Below are 23,417 nucleotides of genomic sequence, written 5' to 3' on the forward strand. Positions count from 1 at the left end.
CTCCGTGCCTCCATAGTCAGTGATTGAATCCGCCATCCTCCCGACTATGCCAATTTTTGTCGCAGGTGAATTATTGAGAGAAGTCATTGTTAACTAACAGGGGTTTATTAATGATTAAATGATGATAAAATGATGATTAATGAAAATTAAAAGGTAATCAAATGGTGATTAAGCAATAACTGAATGGTAATTAAACAGTGATTTGACAATGATTTAAATGATGATTTAAACAATAATTTAGACAGTGATTAGATGGCCATTAAATACTCTACTACTTACTACATACAGTACAGGAGAGCTCAATGGGCTCGAGGGGGCTACAGATATTTATAGTGTAAAGTGATTGATTCGTAGTCAACCCCCCCCATTTGGTGTATGTGCAGGAATGCAGCTGTAGCAGTTGTAGTTTTGTCTAGTCCCAGCTCAAGCTGGTACTGTTAGCTCCTGATAAGATGTGGCCTAGATTCCTTAGTTCCTGAGAAGATATGGCCTAGCACAATTTTCAAGGTTTGCACAGCAAGGCTGATTTCAGTCAGGCCTACATGTCGGTGATGCCTGAACCAAAGTACTGTTCATTTAGTCAGAGTGGGGGCATCCACGACAGTGACTGAAGCAAGTGTCTGTGCATGACTGACAAACACCTTGTATAAAACAAATTTACAAACACATTAAGGTTGACTCTAGAGTAGAGGAATTAGTCAAATCACACAGAACAGGTAAAAAAAAAAAAAAGTAGCAGATTCAAGATTCTGAAGATGTGTCCAATCGCTGCAGACCACACAAAAGTTTTACATCTATGCTCAAACAATTAATTTTTGCCTTCTGCACTTGAGTATCAGGCCAATTGATTAATGTAGGCATGAAAGTAATTATGCATTACTTAGTACTTATTTGGTGGGAAAAAACAACCATTATAGAACAAAATCCTTCAAAGCTCACCATTTTCTAGTTCAAGTATTGAATAGCACCGAGTATGAACACTTATCTGACAGACTGTAAACAGCTTGTAAATACACCAGAATTACTGCAAAGAATGAGCACCTAAAATAATGCCTCCACCCTGTCTTTCTTATTGCTTGCCCTGATACCAACCACCTTAGTGCTTATGTAAATAATGTTATTTGCATAACTCAAACTTATCAAACAAAAGATAAGGCTACTACATTTCCAGGTTGTACATGTCCCCAATTTAAGTTTCTTGCAAAGCCCCACCTAATTCAGCTCTAAAATGCTCTTTGAAAGTGTGGGAGCCAGACACTGCCTTCACATTTTAGAGACTAAAAAGCAAGCGGATTCAACTGACATGGAGCAGTTGTTAATGAATCACAGGAGATGGGCACTTGGTTTATCCACAATCAACATCAAAAAAGGTTTTAGCATCATTGCTGATCCATAGGTCCAATCCAGTGCAAGCTCAGCTGCCCAAGGAGTTACAAGCTAAAACAAAATAACAGGATAAAACCCCTCTGTAATGCGTGTGCAAGGTGTCCAAAGTTTATGTACTTTGGAATACTGAAGTGGAAACTCTGCCCCATTCAGGACAGATTGCCTCCTATTGGTCTCAATTATTTAACAGCTGGGACCAGTGTTGGGGCTATTAATGCTTTTTCAGACACACTAGGAAAAGAATCAGTCTCCAAAAATTGTTCATGAAATTTCTCTACTGGCTGTTTGCAGCTACTGTAATAATACACCAGACAATACATTAAAAAAACATATTTCAATTGTTTGTTAACCATGTTATTTCAAACTGTGATAATCTAGTCAGTTTGATAGACAAACCCACATGCTCTAGACTATTTTGAAAGCTCAGTGTTTCACATGCCCAGAGTTAAGTCATTTTTCTTGTGCCATACTACCAAGATCTTATCAAAATGCTCACTGAAGAGGTGCATTTCTGCTGCATCCACAAATCCTGTTTCACATTTCTGTAATTTATTTACTTTAACAAACAGTCAGAGGTAACCAATTCTGTAATTTTTTGACCTATTTGTTATTGTCATATAAATGACAGAGGGAAGAAGCAAAAATACTATCATAAAGTAAAGATTCAAACCAAATTAAAGGACAAATTAAAAGAGTACATACATTATTCCACACTATCCTGGTTTCAGCTGGGATAGAGTTAATTCTCTTTCTAGTAGCTGGTATAGTGTTATGTTTTGGATTTAGTATGAGAAGAATGTTGATAACACACTGATGTTTTCAGTTGTTGCTCAGTAGTGTTTAGTCTAGAGTCAAGGATTTTTCAGCTTCTCATGCCCAGCCAGCAAGAAGGCTGGAGGGGCACAAGAAGTTGGCACAGGACACAGCCAGGGCAGCTGACCCAAACTGGCCAAAGGGGTATTCCATACCGTGTGACATCATGCCTAGTATATAAACTGGGGGGAGTTGGCCTGGGGGGGATCACTGCTTGGGAACTAACTGGGCATCAGCCAGTCAGCGAGTGGTGAGCAATTGCATTGTGCATCACTTGTTTTGTATGTTCCAATCCTTTTATTATTATTATTATTGTCATTTTAGTATTGTTATTATTATAATTATTAGTTTCTTCCTTTCTGTTCTATTAAACTGTTCTTATGTCAACCTATGAGTTTTACCTTTTTTTTCCCCAATTCTCTCCCCCATCCCACTGGGTGGGGGGGAAGTGAGTGAGCGGCTGCATGGTGCTTAGTTGCTGGCTGGGGTTAAACCACAACACACACTAATCCTCTGTCAGTCATAGCTAATAAGACTCATGATGCTAAACCAGTTACTATTAGTTAAGAGTACTATATTGCTTTATATAGGAACACATGAAAGCTGTTCTGAATTAAAGAGTTTCCTCTTTCCCCATGGTGAGCTTCTCTCATCAAAGAAAAATGGTTTTAAGTCTTGCAGATAAAACAACACATGAAAATCCTCAGGCCTGCAGAGCACAAAATTGCTGAAATACAGCCAGTATGTGATGGTCCAGTTCAGCTGTAAACAGGAGGTTCTCCAGGGTCACCATGTACTGCTGAATTATCTGGTGATGCTGCAGATAAAAAGATAAACTTTTGTTGTTTTCATTCACTTTCATACACAAGAACAGGTAGAAGAGTCAAAACATATTGTATAACAGATCAAATGTTTTCACCAGAACCAACAAGCACATCTAATTTCCACAACATATTAATCACTGTCGACTGCAAGAATGGAGCGTACATTGAAATCCTGTTTTGAGAAGTACTGGGTTCCCTGTAGCTACTCAGTTCTAATCCTGATTCTGAATAGTGTGTAGAGGCAACTGCACAGATATGCTAGGACCCGGGACATCTGCTTTAGCATTAAGTCAGGGTAGAGACTAACCCATAAGGGGAATTATGCCATTAATCCCATGCAGCTTCCCATCCTCTAACACAATTTATGTTCCTGTAAACACAAATAATTTTCTATTACTCTGGCTGTTGCTTTCAGGCAGTTACTTAACTGGCTTTTTACATCTGTTGCCAGATTTAATATACAGTGAAGAGTTCCAAACTATATTTTTAAATAGCTATTCATTATAATCAGATACATAAATTTAAAACATTTTCATCCACTTGTTAGACACTTATTTTGGTATACTTGTTCTCTCAAGACTCTACCCTTACTATAACATGTGGTAAGAAAAACTCAGCTACATTTACAACCACATCTCAATATTGTTTTGTACTATATTCACAGTGCAAGAAACAAATCAAGAAGCTCACCCTCCAGTCATTTAGCAAGTCTGTAGCAAAGATGGGGTCAAAACCAGACACAGCCAAAACTCACACTAGTCCCTGAAAAAGACTGGTGATGCCAGTTATGTCTGTTCTAATAGAGCTGGTAAAAATAAGTGACCAAGCTCAGCTCTCAAATCATGTAAGCTTTTCTTTCCAGCAGCTGCCCAAAGCCTTCCAAACCAAGAAGTGAAACTTACCTGTAGGAAGATTTGCTGCAACCTCTCTATACAGCTTTTGTACCAAGGTGTAAATACATCAATCCCACCAGTTTCACAGCGCACTAAGTGTTCAGTTAACAACATAATGAAACGCTGTAGAAGAACACAAATAGAATGTTGGTTCAGCAAAACTTTTCAGATGAAAATAGGTTACTAGCCTCAGATGAGATAATCCATGGGACATTTGACAGACAGAAGCTTTGAACGGCAATGTCAGAATGAATATTTCACTTCGGAGACACTAAGTAAAGTAACTACTTATATTCAAAATACCTTTTGTTTGTTTAGGAAATTGCATGCTATCAAAAGAGCTCATTTTCTCAGGCTCTTGATGCTGAAACAATTCTTGTTTAGGGGAGTTAGGCAGTTCTTTGATTCTTATCCAGAATAAGCCCATCTACTCCTTCCCATGTACTCACCCCAAGAAAATGATTAAGATACAAATGATGCTGCAAAGACATCACCCATCATTACCTGGAATATAACAAGGAAGAGATTCTTCTGTTCACTCTGGGCTGATTCTACTCTCTCCTGCAAGCGTTCTATTTGGTCTTCTAGAGGTCCATCTTCCCTATCACTACTTTGGTCATCGTCGTCATCATCTTCATCACTTTCTTGCTGTAAGTAAAACCGAAACATAACTAACTGGAGATGTGACTACCTGTGGATTCTGCTAGTATCCATTGGAATGATAAACAGGCCTCTTGATTGACCAAATACAAAGTCTGCAGCACAACTGAAGCTGCTCTGTAGCCTTTTAAGTGCTATATGTTGAGGACTGCTTACTTTATAAATACAATTCAAGAAGGAAATTTGGAAGGAAGGAGAATGAGAAGCTCAAGCTGAATCAACTTGAGACACTGCCAGGATGGAAAAGGCCTGGAAACAAACAAACAAACAAACAAACAAAAAAACCCAAACAGAAGAACCATGGCAGGTTGTACTGGGTCTAGCTCAGGTGGAGTTAATTTTCTTCATAGCAGCCCATATGGTGCTGTGTTTTGGATTTGTGACTAAAACAGTGTTGAAAACCGTATTGGGTTTATGTGGCAAGGTTTTGGCAGCGGGGGGGCTGCAGGGGTGGTCTCTGTGAGAAAAGACCAGAGCCACCCTGTGCTGGACACAGCTGGTGCCAGCCAGCTCCAAAACAGACCCACCATTGGACAACGCTGAGCCCATCAGAGAAGCTGGTGGCACCTCTGTGAAACATATTTAAGAAAGGGCAAAACACTACACAGCAAAGAGAACTGAGGGAAAAAAAGTATGAGAAACAATCCTGCAGGCACCAAGGTCACAGAAGAAGGAGGGGGAGGAGGTGCTCCAGGCACTGGAGCAGAGATTCCCCTTCAGCCTGTGGAGAGATCACGGTGGAGCAGGTGGATACTCCCTTAAGGACTGCAGCCTATGGAGAGAACCCATGCTGGAGTAGAGGAAAAGTGTGAGGAGGAAGGAGCAGCAGAGAGGAACTGTTATGAACTGACCACAACCCCCCATTCCCCATCCCTCCTGTGATGCTGAGGGGGAGGAGGTAGAGGAGTGAAATTGAGCCTTGGATAAATGTTGGGGAGAAGGTGTTGTTTTAATTTTGTCTTTGTTTCTCACTACCCAAATCTATTTTAATTGGCAATAAATTTAATTTTCCCCGAGTCGAGTCTGTTTTGCCCATAATGGTAATTGGTAAGTGATCTCCCTGTCTTTATCTTTACCCATGAGATTTTCCATCTCTTTTATCCTCCTGTCCTTTTGAGGAAGGGGAGTGAGAGAGTGGCTGGGTGGGCATCTGTCTGTCAGCCAAGATCAACCCACCACAACAACACACTAATGTTTTAGCTATTGCTGAACAGTGCTTGCACAGTATCAAGGCCTTTTCTTTTTCCCATTTTTGCCCCTCCAGTGACTAGGCTGGGGGTGGGCAAGAGGCTGGGAGGGGACACAGCTGAGACAGCTGATCCAAACTGACCAAAGGGATATTCCATGCCATATAATGTCATGCTCAGCAATAAAAAAAAAATGGAGGTTTGGTCTTCCAAGGTAGCCATTGCTCGGAGAGTGCCTGGGCATTGGTCTGCTGGTGGGAGGTGGTGGGTGACTGTATCACTTGTTTTTTTCCTCTTTCCTTCACTTCTTAAACTGTCTTTATCTCAACCCAGTTTTTCTTGCTTTTGCTCTTCCTATTCTCTCCCCCATCTCACTGCAGGGGAAAGCGAGCAAGCAGCTGTGTGGTGTTTGGCTGCTAGCTGGGGTCAACCCACCACACAGGTTTAAAGACTTGCAAGATCATTTTCTAGTGGAGCCACAAAAAGATGGTAGGCTGACTATCATCAACAGACAAATAGCAGCTCAGTAACATATCCGTGGAAGACCTTTTTAAAAACTTGCCTAAACACTGTTCCAGGACTCAGATTTCATTCAAGAACCTCACTGATGTTACAGGACTGACTGCCAAAACTAAATAATTTTTGTGCCAGAACTCAGATGGATCTGGTGGGTTGGCACAGGAGAGGAAAGGGACTAGAGCCCAGGGTATTCAAGTGGGAAGACTACATATGAAACTTAAGTGGATGCTCTCCAATTAAAAAGGGCCAGAAAGGCAGCCAACCTCATAACAATAAAAATACTGTGCTAGTTCCCCTTTAAAAAAAAGAATACATTATATCAGATCTGCTATCTAGTAATCAGATAAGGAAAAGTCCTACACAAGGAAAGTCCTATAAGAGGCTCCAAGGTGCATGGAACATTTATTGCAGCTGTCCCCTGATTAGGGAGGGTCAAGCACCCTTTTAGCCGGTGCTTGGGAGAGGCCAATATAAGAGCCAGGCCTAAAAGACAGCTCACTGAGACAGTCAACAGGTACAGCAGTTTATGCAGAAGGGTGCCTCAGCTGAATTTGTATCAGCATAACAGTCTCAGGTATGGTGGTAACATGCCACGGGGCAGATTCCCCAGCAATTGTTGGAGCAGCTGCCTCTGCCAGGGCAGAGGCTTCAACACAAGTAGAGCTTTGGATGGTAAAAGCACCTCTCCAAGTCCCAAGCTGCAGGGAGTGCCTGGGGCCTCTCTCTGACACCAGGAGAGAAGGCCCTCTGTTCCGCAGGAGGCGTGCTGTCTTGGAGGAGCTGTGTTGCCCACTGGAAGAGTTACGGTAAGAAGTGAGCAGGCTGCACGGCCTGTGTTCCTCAAACATTATTCCTTGAACCAATTAATCTCAGACTGGTGGATGATTTGTGGCTTGTGCCAATCCTTTGTATCCATTGTGTTAACAAGGGCCACGTTACCCATCTCCCAATATGTTGTCTGGATGTGTAAAAGCCTTACTGAAATGAATTAAAATAGACCTTTGAAATCTTCTTCTTCCAAGCAATGATTTAGATCAGGAGGCGGGAAGCTCAGGGCAGGCGTGAAAATTTTGTGTCAGTGCTGGTAAATGTTTGTGGTGTGTATCTCAAACCAAGATAAAAAAAAAAAAAAAATTACTTCCTCTGCCATGCTCCTAAGCATGGTGCTAAACTTAGCTGTAACTAGTGTCTGATGTGACTCTGGATTTCCTATTTGTTTGCAGTTGGAATCATGCCAGGGAGACATCTACCCCCTGGCTACTGGAGTCCAGCCAGCACCGACAGCACAGGAGTAGCTGAATGGAATTAACAAAGGCTGGCATATGGAGAGCAGCCCGAACCTTCTTCAGTTGTCCGGTGTTTGTGTAAGGTGCTGTTAGTTCTCGGGTCCATTAACTTCCAGAGAAACAAGCAAGGAGGAAAATGAGATGCATAAAAACTATACATATTAAACCAAAATGATTTAATGGCTAAAATATTCCCCACAGTGAATAAACTCCAGAAATCTTTCCAGTCAAGTGCTTCAATATTTTCCCCTCTGGATTTCTTAATGCATTGTTTAATGCTGTTTTTTTAATGTCCTCTGTGAGTGCTAAACAGCTGCTTACTTCCCTTTGTAGGGCCCGTCCGGCTATGCTTGAGACCAGGCTCTGGAACTGCAAATTCCTTGCCACAATGTCTTGGGGAAGAGACATTCCAGAAAACCGGACACAAGCCAGTACCATGACTGGAGAGGAAGGATGTGTGTGTGGTTTGGTTCAGAACCATTTTGTCTGCCTGTGTGGTTCAGAACTGTTTTCTCCGTCTGTGCGTGTGTGAGATTTGATTTAACCTCCATCTGTGTGCAACCCTGCTGTAAGTTTTGGGTGATCCTTGCCATTTTCAAATCGTCGCAAATTTGATTGTAACAAATTCCATCGAATCACTCTGTTAAATTGGCTCATGATTAAGTACTGTTAAAATTATACAACCTAATCTTGTGATCTATCTCAAAATATTAATAAGTCCTAAATTGCTGCTAAACCAAAGCCATGCAACAAAATCTCATTCGTGACAAATTGGCGTAGTCGGCAGGATGGCAAGTAGTGTCACCAATTGCTTACAAAAGCATGGTGTTAATCTGAACCCTGGCTTCTCGAGAGAATGGACCTGTGATAATTGGTATAATTGGGAAGCGGTAGAGAAGCAGCTAAATGCTGCGAGGGGTCCGACTAAAGATGGGAAAGATAAAGGTATAATCTGTAAAATGTTGGGAACATGCCTAGAAGCTGCATGTAGAGAAAGAGGGGAAACAACCCAAAAGATTCAAGATCTGCAGGATGAAATAGAGAAATGTAAAACTACTGAACTGCTACTATGGGTAAAAATAGAACAACTGCAAAAACAACTTAAGGAAGCTCAATTGAAAGAACAAAACTTGGGAGAACGTGTTGAAATTATGTTAATGCAAGCCCCCAAACCCCCTGACATAGTTCAGATCAGAAAACTGATAGTGTCCCCTGAGGACTGGGATGGTAATATCTGGAATAACTCTGATAATAACAATTCAGATGAGGATGACCCCCTACATCATCCTGAACTGCTTCAATTTATGGCCAGACCCATTATAAAAACTGAACTGCATAATGGGCCCATAGGGAGGGCGAGGTCCAAGTACTCACAAAACAATCCTATTTGACCCAATTCAGATGGCTAATTTGCAAGAATGTTACAGCTGTAAGCCAGGAGAAACTGAAACTGAATACCTATGGAGAGCATGTCTTTTGAGGGGGGGGGGGACGACAAAATTTTACTGAGCGTTAATGAGGCTAATGGCTACTGGGGCCCTGGTGTCTTTTTGAATGCTGGTCCCAACCCTCCCGAATGATCCCCATTCAATAACAAGTAGGGTGGCATACTGGGCTGGTGGAATAGATATATTGGAGAGAGGAGAGCCTTTGCTAATACCCATTAGATCTTTGGATGAGCTCTCCACAGCTATTACAGAAGCTGCCTGTATGAGCATGGTTCCTTTGAAGTTCCCATCTCGGCAACTGTAGACCACGCTATGCTAAAGCCACTAATAAAGGGAGCCCTTGCCATGCTCAAACCTTATCTCATTGCAAAACAAGACGAGATCAAGAGAGACACAGATTTTAATGCTCTGTTAGCCATAAGGGATGTTGTCAGTGATGAAGATGACCAGGAAGCAACCTTACTTTGAAGAAATCTCCCCACTTGGGCAGGATTAATGCATGACATCATAAATTATGGACAAGAAATGGGATGGGATGATGTATCCAGTGGAACAAAAAATACAGGTTGAAGTGTTAGACAGGTTAAGCAAACTGTAAAAGGAACTAGGCTTTAAGCCTTATTGTTTCTAAGACTATTCATATTAGACATATAACTAATGATTAGAAATTGGTTTAGATATGATTAATAGAATGCAGGTGCTTATAAAACAATATGCATAAGCTGCTTATTTGTCCTATGTGTCTCCCCGTCCATGGCTGGCTTGAAACCCAGTCAAGCTGAATCAACAGAAGAAGGATCATGCATCTTAGGTCTAAGACAGGGGAGTAAGTGATTAACTTTAGAACAAGATAAATTAATAGAATAGCCTGAGTGATTTTCAGAAATTCAATGGTAATCTTTGATGTATAAGAAGATAAGTGATTGTGGTGACCGAAGACCTTCTGCCTACGACCACTAACTTCAGAAGAACCGGGACATGAGAATGGATGAGATAAGATGATGAATAATAACGACATGGGAACAGAGATCGACTGGAAAATTACAAAGACTTTGGACTGGGACAATGGGTGGTAAAAAGGTATATAAGATTGGGAAATTTCTTGAAGGTTGCCATTCACTGTGGTGGTGGCCCAACTCTGAGTTGTTTAATAAAGCAAACCTAGAGAAACCCACATTTAAAAACTCTTTAACACAAACACCTCAGAGTGACTCTTGAGAACCGGAACCCATTAATCAACAACTGAGGGTCTGGGAAGAGAGAAATGAATTATGGAAACAAGCCCTGACAATGGGTATTCCCAGAGTTGCTATTCAAAGACAACCGGCTAGAGTTATTCTAAGCTTGATAGAAGCTTTTTGAAAGTGAGACGTAGCACTGTCACCTGCTACTGCACCCCCCCCCCCCCCCCCCACCAGCTTCTGCAGGACCTCCTAATCCTTTCTCCCCCCTGGGAAGGGAGTTGAAGGAATCACAGAAACAGGAATCAAAAAACAGGTAAACCCCAGACGGTTATTGGGCCTGCCTGTATGGAAAATTGATATTCATCAATGGATAAGTGATGATGGCCCTTATATTATGCTTCCTGTAGGTCCTCAACAAAAATCAACTAAATTTCTAATAGTTACAGGAGCACAAATATCTGTACTTACCCAAAGTGATGCAATCACCTTAGGATTACAACTAGGCTGACCTAAAGTTAAATTAACTGGCATTAATGGTGGCAGCAAACTATGTCCCACTGTTAAAGTAAAAATTTGGCTTCCTGGCGAAAAACAAATAACCTCAGTTCACTTTGCAGTAAAAGATCACTATGAAAACATATTGGGGTTCGATGTTTTAATGGGACAAACCTGGCAGCTACCAAATGGTAGTATATGGTCATTCAGATCTGGAAGTCCAGGGGTGGAATCTAAAACTGCTGACATCTGCCTTTTGAGAGCAGCACCTGCACTCCCCGACTCCAGTCTCACTAATGTTCCCCAGTATCCAGTGTCAGCTGCCACCAAAGATGGAATTTCATCTGTTATTGTGGATTTGGAGTCTCGGCAAATTATTTTTTGGACACATTCTCCATGTAATTCTCCCATATGGCCTGTTCGCAAACCTGATGGTAGATAGCGTCTTACGATCAATTATCGGCATCTTAATGCCAACACTGCACCCTTAACAGCAGCAATTCCTAATACTGCAAATTTAACTGCCACTCTACAAGCAGCTGCCCAGAAATGGATAGCTGGTTTAGATATCAAGGATATGTTCTTTATGGTCCCCTTGCAAGAACAGGATAAACCCTGTTTTGCATTTACTTGGGAAGGAGTACAGTATACCTTTAACAGGCTTCCCCAAGGTTACGAACACTCCCCTACTATTGCTCATGGAGCGCTAGCGGAACTTTTACCGCAAGTATCAATTCGACCAGAACCCCATCTCTATCAATACATAGATGACATTCTGATTGGGGGCGATTTCCAAGAGGCAGTAAGAACAGCAGCCACCTCTGTCTGTATGGGAAACCTTAAATCATGCCAGAGTAGCCATATCACTGGAGAAGTGTCAGGGACCCGCCCAAGAAGTGAAATTTCTAGGAACCTGGTGGATCACTGGTAGTGCTTCAATTCCACCTGATACCTTGGAAAAGATAGAAGCTTTACAGCCCCCCCCGATCCAAAAGGGAACTCCAACAAACATTGGGAACATTAGGATATTGGAGGAAACACTTACCTGGATTCTCAATTATAGCCAGACCCCTCTACTCCCTCCTATGGAAAGAAAAGGTATAGGAATGGACTGAAGAGCATAACAAAGCTATGAAAACCTTAATGAATGAACTGCAAATGTACCAATCCCTTGGACCTGTACACCCCTCTGATCCTATTGTAGAATGGGGATTTGCCATGATAATGGCCCAAAATGACCTTTACTGTTTAGTTCAACTGCATGTAAAGAGGCAGAGCAATGATACTCTGAACGGGAGAAAGGGCTTTTATCCTTAGTTAGAGCTGTAAAACAGGTTGAAAAAAATACATCAGGGACAGCCTGTACAGACTGGAGGACTTAAGGAATCTTAAAGGGAACTGCTCCTCCAGAAGGAATTGCTCAAAAACCCACAGTGAGAAAATGGTATGCCTACCTAACAGGAGTTGCCGAGAACATGCAGTTAACTGAAGGACACATCAAAGTTTCCAAATTACAGATACCTGTAAATACTGACTCTTTAGCTTTGCAACAACCTCTCAAACCTTCGCCAATTCTAGATGCTCCACCCTTAACTGAGAATATGCTGGCCGATGGTATTTGGTTCACAGATGCCTCAGCCCAAAGGATAAAAGGGAAATGGCAATATAGAGCCATGGCCCTTGACATCACCACTGGCAAGCAGGTAGTGGAAGATGGAGGGGGTAGTGCGCAGGTTGGAGAACTCAGAGCTGTTGTACTTGCTGCCCAAAATGGAGGGAAAGCTATATATGTGGACTCATGTTGTTTGGGCAGGTGCGACACAGTGGCTTATGTCAATGGGAAACCCTAAAATGGGAAGTAAACAGATCCCCAGTTTGGAGAAGCAAAGATTGGCAGTTGTTGCTAGACATAGCCAGGAAAACACCTTTCAAGATGGGATGGGTGAAAGCTCATGCTAAGGGTGACCAACCAGCTACAAAGTAGAATCAAAAGGTAGATGAGCTAACTAAAATTAGGAAAGTCACTATAGACCCCGAATGGTACCGGTTAGGAGAATGGTTACATCTTAAGTTAGGACATAGTGGAAAGGATGCCCTTTACTTTGCAGCACAAAGCCAAGGCTGGCCTCTTGACAGAAAAACACATGAAACCATACTTACTGAGTGCCCTCAATGCCGACTCAGACTGCAAACTGATCATCCTGATAAAGCACCACCTCTGCACATTAAAGAAGGGAAAACATTATGGTCTACCCGAAAAATCAATTATATTGGTCCTTTAAAACCGTCCGCTGGATACAGGTATATTCTGACAGGCATAGAAGTGGTGTCTGGACTTTTAATGGCCACAAAGTGCCAAAGGGCAAAACACCATCCGAGGCCTTTCCTCATGGTTCTCAATTCTGCCTGTTCCTGACTCCATTCAGAGTGATAATGGCTCACATTTTACTAATAAAGGAGTACAAGAATGGGCAAAACAAGAAGGAATAAAATGGGTGTTCCACACTCCATATTATCCACAATTTAATGGTATGGTTGAACGGGCCAATGGGCTACTGAAAAGGTATCTTAAGCCACACAAAGGACAATGGGACGCCTGCCTCTCAAAAACCCTACACCAACTGAATAATAGATATGGTCCCTATGGAAGCTCAGTTACTCAAGCTTTCTTGACGGCTCCTTTAGATAAACCGCTAGATAACGGGCATATCTGGCCTTCAATGAAACCAGGGCAACCCGTCATGGTAAAACTACCATCTGTTGGAACAGTACCAACGACTCTAAGCCACAAGGAACAATAGCATGGGAAACAATTGACAATAGTGGAGCAGAACATGGAATCAGTGCTAGATGGATTTATCCTGTATCATAAAAGGGGTAACCCATTTGGCCTTCCCCACCGAGACTCTTCCTTTCTTTTACAGAAAACAATGAATCCCACTAATGACCCCATGGGAACAACTATTATACTAGACATCGGCATCTTTACCTCATCGTATATACTCTGCCCCCTCTTCGCATTAACCTGCTGGGATCAATATCAATGGCAACGACAACAACGACTATGTGCCCCTACCCCAACTTCTCTTTTCCTCCTGTTAATCTGAGTAGGTATAATTGCCACTGCTCACACACCAAGCCCATGGGACCATGCACTGGTAAGATATACTGGAAGTATGGGAACATTGAGGGAAAGGACAGGCTTGAACCTTTCTACTTTAGTTATGCATGGAAATGAAATATACTTAAGAAATGAATGGAGGTGGGACAGGAAAAATTTTGTTCCCCTACTCCGAGGCACACCAGGAGAAGAGATTAAAGTAGGATGCCGAGTAATCAATTAATCTACCCACTGGAAACTGACAGAAATGACTGTTTATAATGCTGATTCCACTTGGACTAGAAAAGACATGAAATTTTGCGATTATGACAACCTAGATTGTTGGTACAATTTCACCTTAGTACAGCCTGTTTTTGTGATGTGCGGATGGGCCCACTGTAGAGTAGAACTGATGATTAAATTTAAGATTGACATGCGCAAAAAATGGAATTTGTGTATGATGGGGTGGCCCTGGGTTAATGCTTATATAGGCTCTAATGAATTTGCACCCGACACTTATTCCGCTAAATCTCTAAATTTACCTGCAGTAGTACTACATAATGACATTGCCTTTCATAGACGAGAGTGGATTATAAAAAACAAAGACAAGGATCGACAGATTCCATCTTTAAAGGGAACAATAGGAGACATCATTTCAGTAGGATGCCAAACTGAAAATCACACTGAGTGCACAACAGTTTTAAGCATTATTATGGACTATGCTGAAGGAAAACAAGGACATGGTCTTGATAACACACATACCTGTCCTTTTGGGCACGAATGTTGGTATAATTTTACTATATTCCGCTCAGCACTTATAATGTGTCTTTGGGCAGACTCCAAATTTCATTCCAGCTTAAGCCTCCAATTCAAAATTGATATCAAGCAGCCGTCCTCACCAACTCAGCCTTTTATTAAGTTATCTCCTTACATTTATAACACTGGCCCTTATATAATTAAAAATATAGGACAACAGTGAGTTTTCTTTAATCCTAGTTGGTCCCTAAAAAGGGTGGAACTTGCACTGCACATTAATGTGTCAGCAATTAGATCAGACTGTTCTGCCTTTTTGGGAGAAGCTTACACTGGCTGGCTAGCATGGTTACATGGACGAACTCTCACCTCTTCAAAATGACCAAAAAGATATGTGACTGGTATCTTAAGAACAGGACTGGGAGTATTGAACAGCATAGACACTGAAGTCCTAATGAACAAATTAACTGCTGCTACCGATGACCGAAACAAATTAGAACACCCACTAAAATCATCTTTATTGGCATTAGGAGCAAGTCAATGGCTCCTATCAGACATTCTGCCTTATTGGGAACGAATAGACAAAAATGACCATCAATTAATTGTAAACACCCTCGGGGCAACTCAAGGTAATACCTCTCTTGCCTTGAGCTGTATCCAAGCACAATTATGGATACAGTCTGTAGTAGCAGCTATTATTAGAGAAGGAGAAGTGGGAACCCTACCTACTGAGGAGGGAGGAGGGTAAAAAGCAAGCTCACGTCCCTGGACTTGAGGAGAGCTGACTCTGGCCTCTTCAGGGATCTGCTTGGAAGCATCCCGTGGGATAAGGCCCTGGAGGGAAGAGGGGCCCAAGAAAGCTGGTTAATATTGGAAGGTTACCTCCTCCAAGATCAAGAGCAGTCCATCCTAACGAGCAGGAAGTCGGGCAAAAATGCCAGGAGGCCTGCGTAGATGAGCAAGGAGCTCCTGGCCAAACTCAAGCACAAAAAGGAAGGTGGAAGCAGAGACAGGTAACCTGGGAGGAATACAGAGACATTGTCTGAGAATACAGGGATGATGTTAGAACAGTCAAAGCCTACATGGAATTGAATCTGGCAAGGGAGGTCAAACACAACAAAAAGGGCTTCTATAAGTACATAAGTGGCAAAAGGAAGACTGGGGAAAATGTGGGCCCATTGCTGAATAAGACAGGGGACCTGGTGACACAGGACACGGAAAAGGCTGAGGTACTGAATGCTGCCTTTGCCTCAGTCTTTACTAGCAAGACCAGCCTTCAGGAATCCCAGGCCCCAGAGACCAGGGGCAAAGGCTGGAGCAAGGAAGACATACCCTTGGTGGAAGAGGATCAGGTCAGGGAATACTTAAGCAAAAAGGATGTACATAAGTCCATAGGCACTGATGGGATGCACCCATGAGCACTGAGGGAGCAGGCAGATGCCATTGCAAGGCCACTCTCAATAACCTTTGAAAGATCATGGTGATTGAGAGAAGTGCCCGAAGACTGGAGGAAAGCAAATGTCACTCCTATCTTCAAGAAGGGCAAGAAGGAGGACCCAGGGAACTACAGGCCAGTCAGCCTCACCCTGGGAAGGTGATGGAGCAGCTAATCCTGGGAACAACTTCCAGGCACATGAAGGACAAGACTGTCATCAGGAGTAGTCAACATAGATTCACCAAGGGGAAGTCATGCTTGACCGACCTGACAACCTTCTACAATGAAATGACTGGCCTGGTAGACAAGGGGAGAGCAGCGGATATTGTCTGCCTTGACTTCAGGAAGGCCTTTGACACTGTCTCCCATAAGATCCTCATAGAGAAGCTGTTGATGTATGGGCTGGGCGAGCAGACAGTGAGGGGGATTGAAAACTGGCTGAACAGCCGGGCCCAGAGGGCACGAAGTTTAGTTGGAGGCCAATAACTAGCAGTGTACCCCAGGGTCAATACTGGGTCCAGTCCTGTTCAACATCTTCATTAATTATCTGGATGATGGGGCAGAGTGTACTGTACCCTCACAGCAAGTTTGCAGATGACACCAAACTGGGAGGAGTGGCTGATACACCAGAGGGTGATGCTGCCATCCAGAGGGACCTTGACAGGCTGGAGAAATTGGCTGAAAGGAACCTCCTGCAGTTCAACAAGGGGAAGTGCAAAGTCCTGCCCCTGGGGAGGAACAACCCCATGCATCAGTACATGCTGGGAGCCAACCAGTTGGAAATAAGCTTTGCAGAAAAGAACTTGGGGGTCCTGGTGGACACCAAGTTGAACATGAGCCGACAATGCGCCCTTGCCGCAAAGAAGGCTAATGGTATCCTGGGCTGCATTAGGCAAAGTATTGCCAGCAGGTCGAGGGAAGTGATCCTTCCCCTCTACTCAGCACTGGTGAGGCCACACCTGGAGCCCTGTGTCCAGTTCTTGGCTCCTCAGTACAAGAGAGACATGGACATAGTAGAGAGAGTCCAGCAAAGGGCCACTAAGATGATTAAGGAACTGGAGTGTCTCTCCTGAGGAAAGGCTGAGACAGCTGGGACTGCTTAGCCTAGAGAAGAGAAGGCTCAGGGGGGATCTTATCAATCAATATATATAAATACCTGAAGGGAAGGTGCAAAGAAGACAGAGCCAGGCTCTTTCCATTGGTGTCTAGCGACAGGACAAGAGCCAATGGGCACAAACTGAAACACAGAAGGTGTTGTCTGAACATAAGGAAACACTTTTTTTACTGTGAGGGTGACTGAGCATTGGAACAGGTTGTGGAGTCTCCCTCCTTGAATATATTCAAATACCATCTGGACATAGTCCTGGGCAACCGGCTCCAGGTGGCCCTACTTGAGCAGGGGGATTGGACCAGATGACCTCCAGAGGTCCCTTCCAACCTCAATCATTCTGTGATTAAATGATGTATAGCAAGAAAGGGGGAATCTGGTAGAGTAAGGCACATTCAATACATTCAGTTACAGATATCGCTTCACTCTCACAATGTTGTTTCTCTGCAATAATATCCATAAATTAACAGGTATAAACATCAATTTTTTGTAAAAAGAGTATGTGCAACTTAAAAATAGGGCCATGTGCTAACTCACCTACTGTATGCAAATCACACTTGCAATTTATATTTTTGAATGCAAACTAGTAACTTGAAAGTTACTCTGACAACTCTGAATTACTGCAATATTTAAAGCAGAAGGACTTGAGAATTTGTAGTAATTGAGAATTTTGACATTTTCTTCACCACAGGATCATACCACACACACACACAACCTAGACTAACTGCTCAAGGACCAGTGGACACTGTGTAACTCCCCTAGGAGCAGGCAGGTAAGCCTTGGCCTCATCCCATAACATGCCAGTCCACTTAGCACTGGGGCCATCAAAATTTGATATTTTACATCCTCAATGAGGAACTGCAGTCTGGTAAAGCATCTGCTTCCAGAACTACTCATATTTTGTCTATTTTACTGTGGTGGGTTAACTTTGGCTGGCTGCCAGGTGCCCACCAAGCCACTCTATCACTCCCCCTCTTCAGTGGGACAGGGGGAGAAAATAAGATGAAAAACTCGTGGGTTGAGATAAAGGCAGTTTAATAAAGAAAAGCAAAGTCCGTGGGAGGAATCAAAGGAAACAAATAAATAAAAAAAAAAATCTGTTCTCTACTTCCCATCAGCAGGTGATACCCAGCCACTTCCTGGGAAGTAGGGCCTCAGTGCGTGTAGCGGTTGCTTTGGAAGACAAACACCTTAATAACGAATGCCCCTCCCCCTCCTTTCTCTCAGCTTTTATTGCCGAGCACAACATCATATGGTATGGAATATCTCTTTGGTCACTTTGGGTCAGCTGTCCTGGCTATGTCCCCTCCCAACCTCTTGCCCACCCCCAGCCTACTGGACTTTGGGGGTGGGGGGGGTTGGAGAGACAGCCTCCCTGCTGTGGGACCACTGCTCAGCAGTAGCCAAAACATTGGTGTGTTATCAACACTGTTCTAGCTACAAATACAAAGCACAGTCCTATGAGGGCTACTATGGGGAAAGTTAACTCCATCCCAGCCAGACCCAATGCATTTACTTACAAAGGTTATCTCATGGCATAACACTGCCCTTGAAAGCACTGGGTACTCAAGAGCTGCAGCTAGGAGACAGTACAGAAACAAAAACATAGGCATATCCATTGAATGATACCAGACAATCTCTTTGCCTCACAGTGAAATCAATGAATAGCTCTTCAATACTCACAAACATTTGTTAATTGCTGATGAACATAAATTGAGGAGACAAGCAACTACCATGGCTGTTGCTAGGAATGAGCAAGGAAAAGAGTTGAAAGAGCTGGGATGAACTGACATCAGCAAACCATGAGGTCCTAGCGATCTTTCAGTTGATGCTCATAGGAAATGACTTGCGCTGGTGACATTTTTTGCATGTGTTCCATGTCGTGCCAAATTCTGATGTTAACCTAAGCCAAAGATTTAGAAGTAGCCTAGTGTTTTGTGCAGGTACTGGAAGACCATAGATCAACAAGGAAATACTCTCCTTTCTATGAAACTAAGATAATTTCTATAAATTGGCTTCATTCAATATCAGGATTAAATATTTTAGTCAGCCAAACTGTCTTGGGTCCTGCCCTCTGGGGCTGCTACAGGAGATACCACTCTCACCGTACTTTACAGCATCGTTACTTAGACCCAAAGCCCCAAAATAGCCAAAAGTGAATTAAAAAAAGGACTAATTAGACTGGAGCGGCTGGTTAGGGACACTGAAAGTATTTGGTGTCATAAAACACCCAGATGGGGAAGGCACAGTAAGCACCTTTTTTTCCCAAGTGCAGTAAAAAATCCCAGTAACGCAGCTGCTTGTCCAGGAATAACAAGCTTCTACTATCACTTAGGACTTAAGAGTCCACACAATGTGTCTAAAAATATTTGATAATCATCTCACTGTAAATAGTAGTCTAGGTCATACAAGGACATTCGAAAATAAAATCCAAGAGAAGCAAAAGGCAGATGCAACTGTCCGAATCCAGCAGCACCTGTTAAAAGAACAGCAACAACTATCTCTGCTTCTCAATGACAGCTGGCTTTTTCCATGCACTTCTCCACACAAGATACGAGGTCCTAAATGACTACCTTACTAGTAAAATCTGAAAGTAACTAACAGAACCTACAGTAAACTTGAGTATGAATTTGACTGTTCCTATTGCTACCCAGTAATGTAACAGGAACCAAGATTCAAAAAATAGAGTGAAAGAAGCTCATGTTGGAACAAAAACTTACGAGAAAAACCTTGAATGGTGCAAATGCACGTGAACTTCTTTAAAGACTTCACTGAATCCTCAGGCTCTAACAGCCTTTAGAAAAACATAAAAAAACGTGTCAACTTTAGTGTCCTAGTACTAGAGATGGCAACACATGTAGATATGCCTCCTGACAGTATTTTTATTCAGCCCCTCCAAGAACCAATTGCATGTCAGTCTGAAACGTGACAGCCTGCAGGTTACTTAATATCAAATATATGTATAAAAAAAAAATAAAAAAATTACTCTTTTGTGCTGTCTTGCCAATCTTGCCTTAGTCTCCTCCAGTTCTTTGTGAATCTTCAGTACATGCTTGTTCATTTTGCGAATTGTGGAATGTAAGATTTCCCAGACATAGAACCTAGGAAAGATGCAGAACCCAAAACAGTAAATTGCACACTCTTCCAAGACAGAAAATACACAGGTCTGCTGTAACTCTCAACTCTTCTTATTGAAACCATCAGAAACAGGGCAACTTTCTATTGCTACAGAGCAAGTTAAACTAATAAACAGAGAAGCGCACAACACTGATCTGGGGGAAATTTACAACATTTCATCATTATCATTACCTAGGACATCTACTGGAGTGAGCAAACATTCAATATTAAGAAAGCATATCACTCACTTCTTACCTGTACTTTGTACTGAATTACCAAACCAGTGCTTTATTTCAGAATCATTCTGCAACACTACTAGCATCAAACTGCCAGGTCTGAGTATTTTTCCCCACTCACAGTAAATATATCTGAGGGTGATGCAGGATACATGCCCTAGGTGCAAGCCAAGACTCCACCAGGCTAGCAGCTATACAACAGGGTTAATGGTTCTTGCCCAGAAATGGTCCTAGAGCTTCTCCTTCCACTTTGGCAAACTTACAGGCTACTTGCATGAATCTTGCTAGCATAGCTTTTTGCAGGACACAGAAATGCACGCTGCAGCTCAGATGAAAATACTAAAGCTTGTGTTTTAGGGAAGCAACACAATTTTATGTAGAGTTTAAAGCAAAATGATGAAAGTAAAAACTGCAATTATTTTAAGTTTTAAAAAAAAAAAAAAAAAGGATTCTAACCATTTAAAATAAAAATTCAGATAAAAAGCAACTGAAGACAGAAATTCCATGCTTGTTACCTAGTAAAATCATGTGCAAGTTCTGAAGAGAAGATCCAGTTTGCTACTGCAGCGCAATCAACAATCTGTGTTCGAATCATCTTATCCACAAGAACAGCAATCATCTACATTTTGGGAAAGACAAGATGGTCATTCCTACCACAAGAAATGGTCAAGTTTACCTGCTGCAACATGGAGTCTGTGAAATTACTGTGGGCTAAGGTACAACCAGTGTTGGGTTATATGAAAAGCTATTAGAGTCAAGTTTGGTTTTATGCAACTTTGCAAATACATTAGTCAAACTAATGGGTGATTTCAAACACTTTAGGAAGCTAGTACTGCTTAAAGCAGACATCTCATTTGCTGAACCTAAAAATGCTCAGACTAGGGGAGTTGTATCAATCATGCCAAGCATGCATTCACATTTTAACAAGTTGTCTTTACTCCTCATGAGAGTGATGACTTCAGTTTTCATTCAAGTGACTACTTCTGCTATTCCCAAGAGCAAAAATACAAGAACTGAATTTTGAGACAAGGCATCAGAGAAGCAAGTCCCAATAGTCAACATTGGAATATCCAACCAGAAGATATGTTCCTGTTACATAACCATAAGGTAACAGCAACTGCTAGCCTAATCTCCTTGGACTGCAACGGTCCCCAACCACAACCATATGCTCTTTCCTGCAGGACCTCTTCATTTTAGAATGAAACCAGCACTGTATATAAGTATTTACTACAGGACCCTACCTTGATGAGGCCTGTGGGAAAATCAAGCAGGTAGCTACAAAAACTATCTTGTGATTAGAACAGCTTTGTGCCATTCAGAAGAAAGGGCCCATCTTAATTATTCATGTACTCCATACCGCAATACCCAAGAAACTCAACCTGCAACATATTTATTCTCATAATCATCCATTCTCAAATAGAATAGGGAAGTGTAACAAAGCTCAATTTATGGTAGAAAACTAAAGTAACGGAATGAATCAGAGAACTCATGCCTCATTTCTCAATTTCCAAGATTGCTTCCTATATGCATTTGTCTTAAGAAATTCTTCCTGGCATTATCCAGATTACCTAGTTTGAGCCTTCATGTAACACAGACATAGGAATTTGTGAAAGTATTAAATCTTGATGTTAAAGTTTCCTTTTATGACATCAAAGCCTTTGTGCCCCCAGAAAATAGTTGAGGCTGTGACCATCCATAATTTAAAGGTTGATATTTCAGGTAGGAATTTATATATATATACTTAATCTCTGCTTTTTTGATCCTTTTATTTAAGAAGCTATTTTACAATATCTTACTTCTCTTTCAGGACCTTACTTTTAAGAATATTAAAAGTAATCTTTTAGTAACCCTAGAAAATGGGCCTTAGACCGAGTAGCAGATGCAAGGATTCTCCAGCACTCAATGAGATTACTTTTGGAAGTCTGGCTCATGCAACTGAGGCGCCAATCATTTCCAGACATAATATCATATATTACAAACACACCAGGGAGAAATATCCAAATAACTAATGCAGGTAAAATTGAACACAAGTTTCTTACTGATCTCCATTTATAAAACAATGACAACATGGGGAAACAACAACTGCTGTGAAGAAATTGCATGTTTTAAACAACTGAGGTATTTTTCATGGTTCTTTCAGCACATTATTTCATCAGATTCAGGAATGAACTTTAACCATGGTAGTGTCACAGACAAATCTCTTCTGAATGTTGGTTGAGAGCAGGTTTACTTGCTTTGTGCATAACACTGATTCCAACCTGGTCTTTGTGGCTCATTGTGATTGCTAGTGAAAAACCACACAAGTGCTAAATAACCAGGTTCTCTCTTTTTGCCTGCTTACCTACTAACCAGGTTCTCTCTTCAGCCTACTTCTGTGTTACAAGATCTACATCTTAAAAAGCATATAGCACAAGAACGCTGTTCTAGTATTGAAATTTTGAAGAAAAACAGGGTTGGATTGGGTTTGGTTTTTAAGTTATTCTCTTGTAAACCAGAGTGTAGCACAAAGCTGAAAGTCTTCTACACTGAACTTTTAACGTGAAAGTCTCACTGATAGAGAATAAATTTGATGTCCAGTTTAAGTCACTTAACAGTAGTAAACACAACTTCAATTCTTTTAAATACAAATAGACAACAGACAGTATTTTTAAGTAAACAAAGGAAATTGTAATGCTTTATATTTTAAAATCACTTTCTGTGAGTGGAAACTTCAACAAATATCTGCCATTGATGCTCTTACCTGTGGATGATTCTTCCAAACCTCGTATACAACTCTCAGGACATGGAGTTTCCCCTCATCACTTTCAGCAAGTACTTTGAATACTTCGTGAAACCTTTAAAGAAATATAAGTAGTCAATGGAGGGGTCAGGATCAGGGCAATGAATCGGGAGACACATAGTAAGTGGTTTAGATGGTCCCAACATTTTCTTTTGGCCAATCTGCAACAATTCTGGAAAGGCTACCCCCTGACA

At 41.9% G+C, this 23,417-nt stretch overlaps 1 protein-coding gene and 1 long non-coding RNA gene across 2 annotated transcripts in view; both read right to left on the reverse strand.

Moving 5' to 3' along the window:
• Positions 1–1,918: 1,918 nt before the first annotated feature.
• LOC138683512 (uncharacterized) overlaps positions 1,919–23,417 on the reverse strand; it is a 143,903-nt gene continuing 122,404 nt past the window's right edge. Inside the window, exon 2 of the long non-coding RNA XR_011323014.1 lies at positions 1,919–2,587. This is a non-coding gene — a long non-coding RNA (uncharacterized lncRNA). The remainder of the gene's footprint in view (positions 2,588–23,417) is intronic.
• The window catches only part of LOC138683511 (nuclear cap-binding protein subunit 1-like), a 66,869-nt gene continuing 46,208 nt past the window's right edge, over positions 2,757–23,417 (reverse strand). Inside the window, exons 16-21 of the mRNA XM_069775411.1 lie at positions 23,185–23,278; positions 20,960–21,063; positions 20,078–20,192; positions 4,421–4,564; positions 3,926–4,039; positions 2,757–3,016 (exon numbers count right to left, since the gene is read on the reverse strand). Of these exons, the coding sequence (XP_069631512.1) occupies positions 2,903–3,016; positions 3,926–4,039; positions 4,421–4,564; positions 20,078–20,192; positions 20,960–21,063; positions 23,185–23,278 (685 nt within the window). The 3' untranslated portion in view covers positions 2,757–2,902. The remainder of the gene's footprint in view (positions 3,017–3,925; positions 4,040–4,420; positions 4,565–20,077; positions 20,193–20,959; positions 21,064–23,184; positions 23,279–23,417) is intronic.

This window comes from Haliaeetus albicilla, chromosome W, assembly GCF_947461875.1.
Source record: "Haliaeetus albicilla chromosome W, bHalAlb1.1, whole genome shotgun sequence".
Lineage (NCBI taxonomy): Eukaryota > Metazoa > Chordata > Aves > Accipitriformes > Accipitridae > Haliaeetus > Haliaeetus albicilla.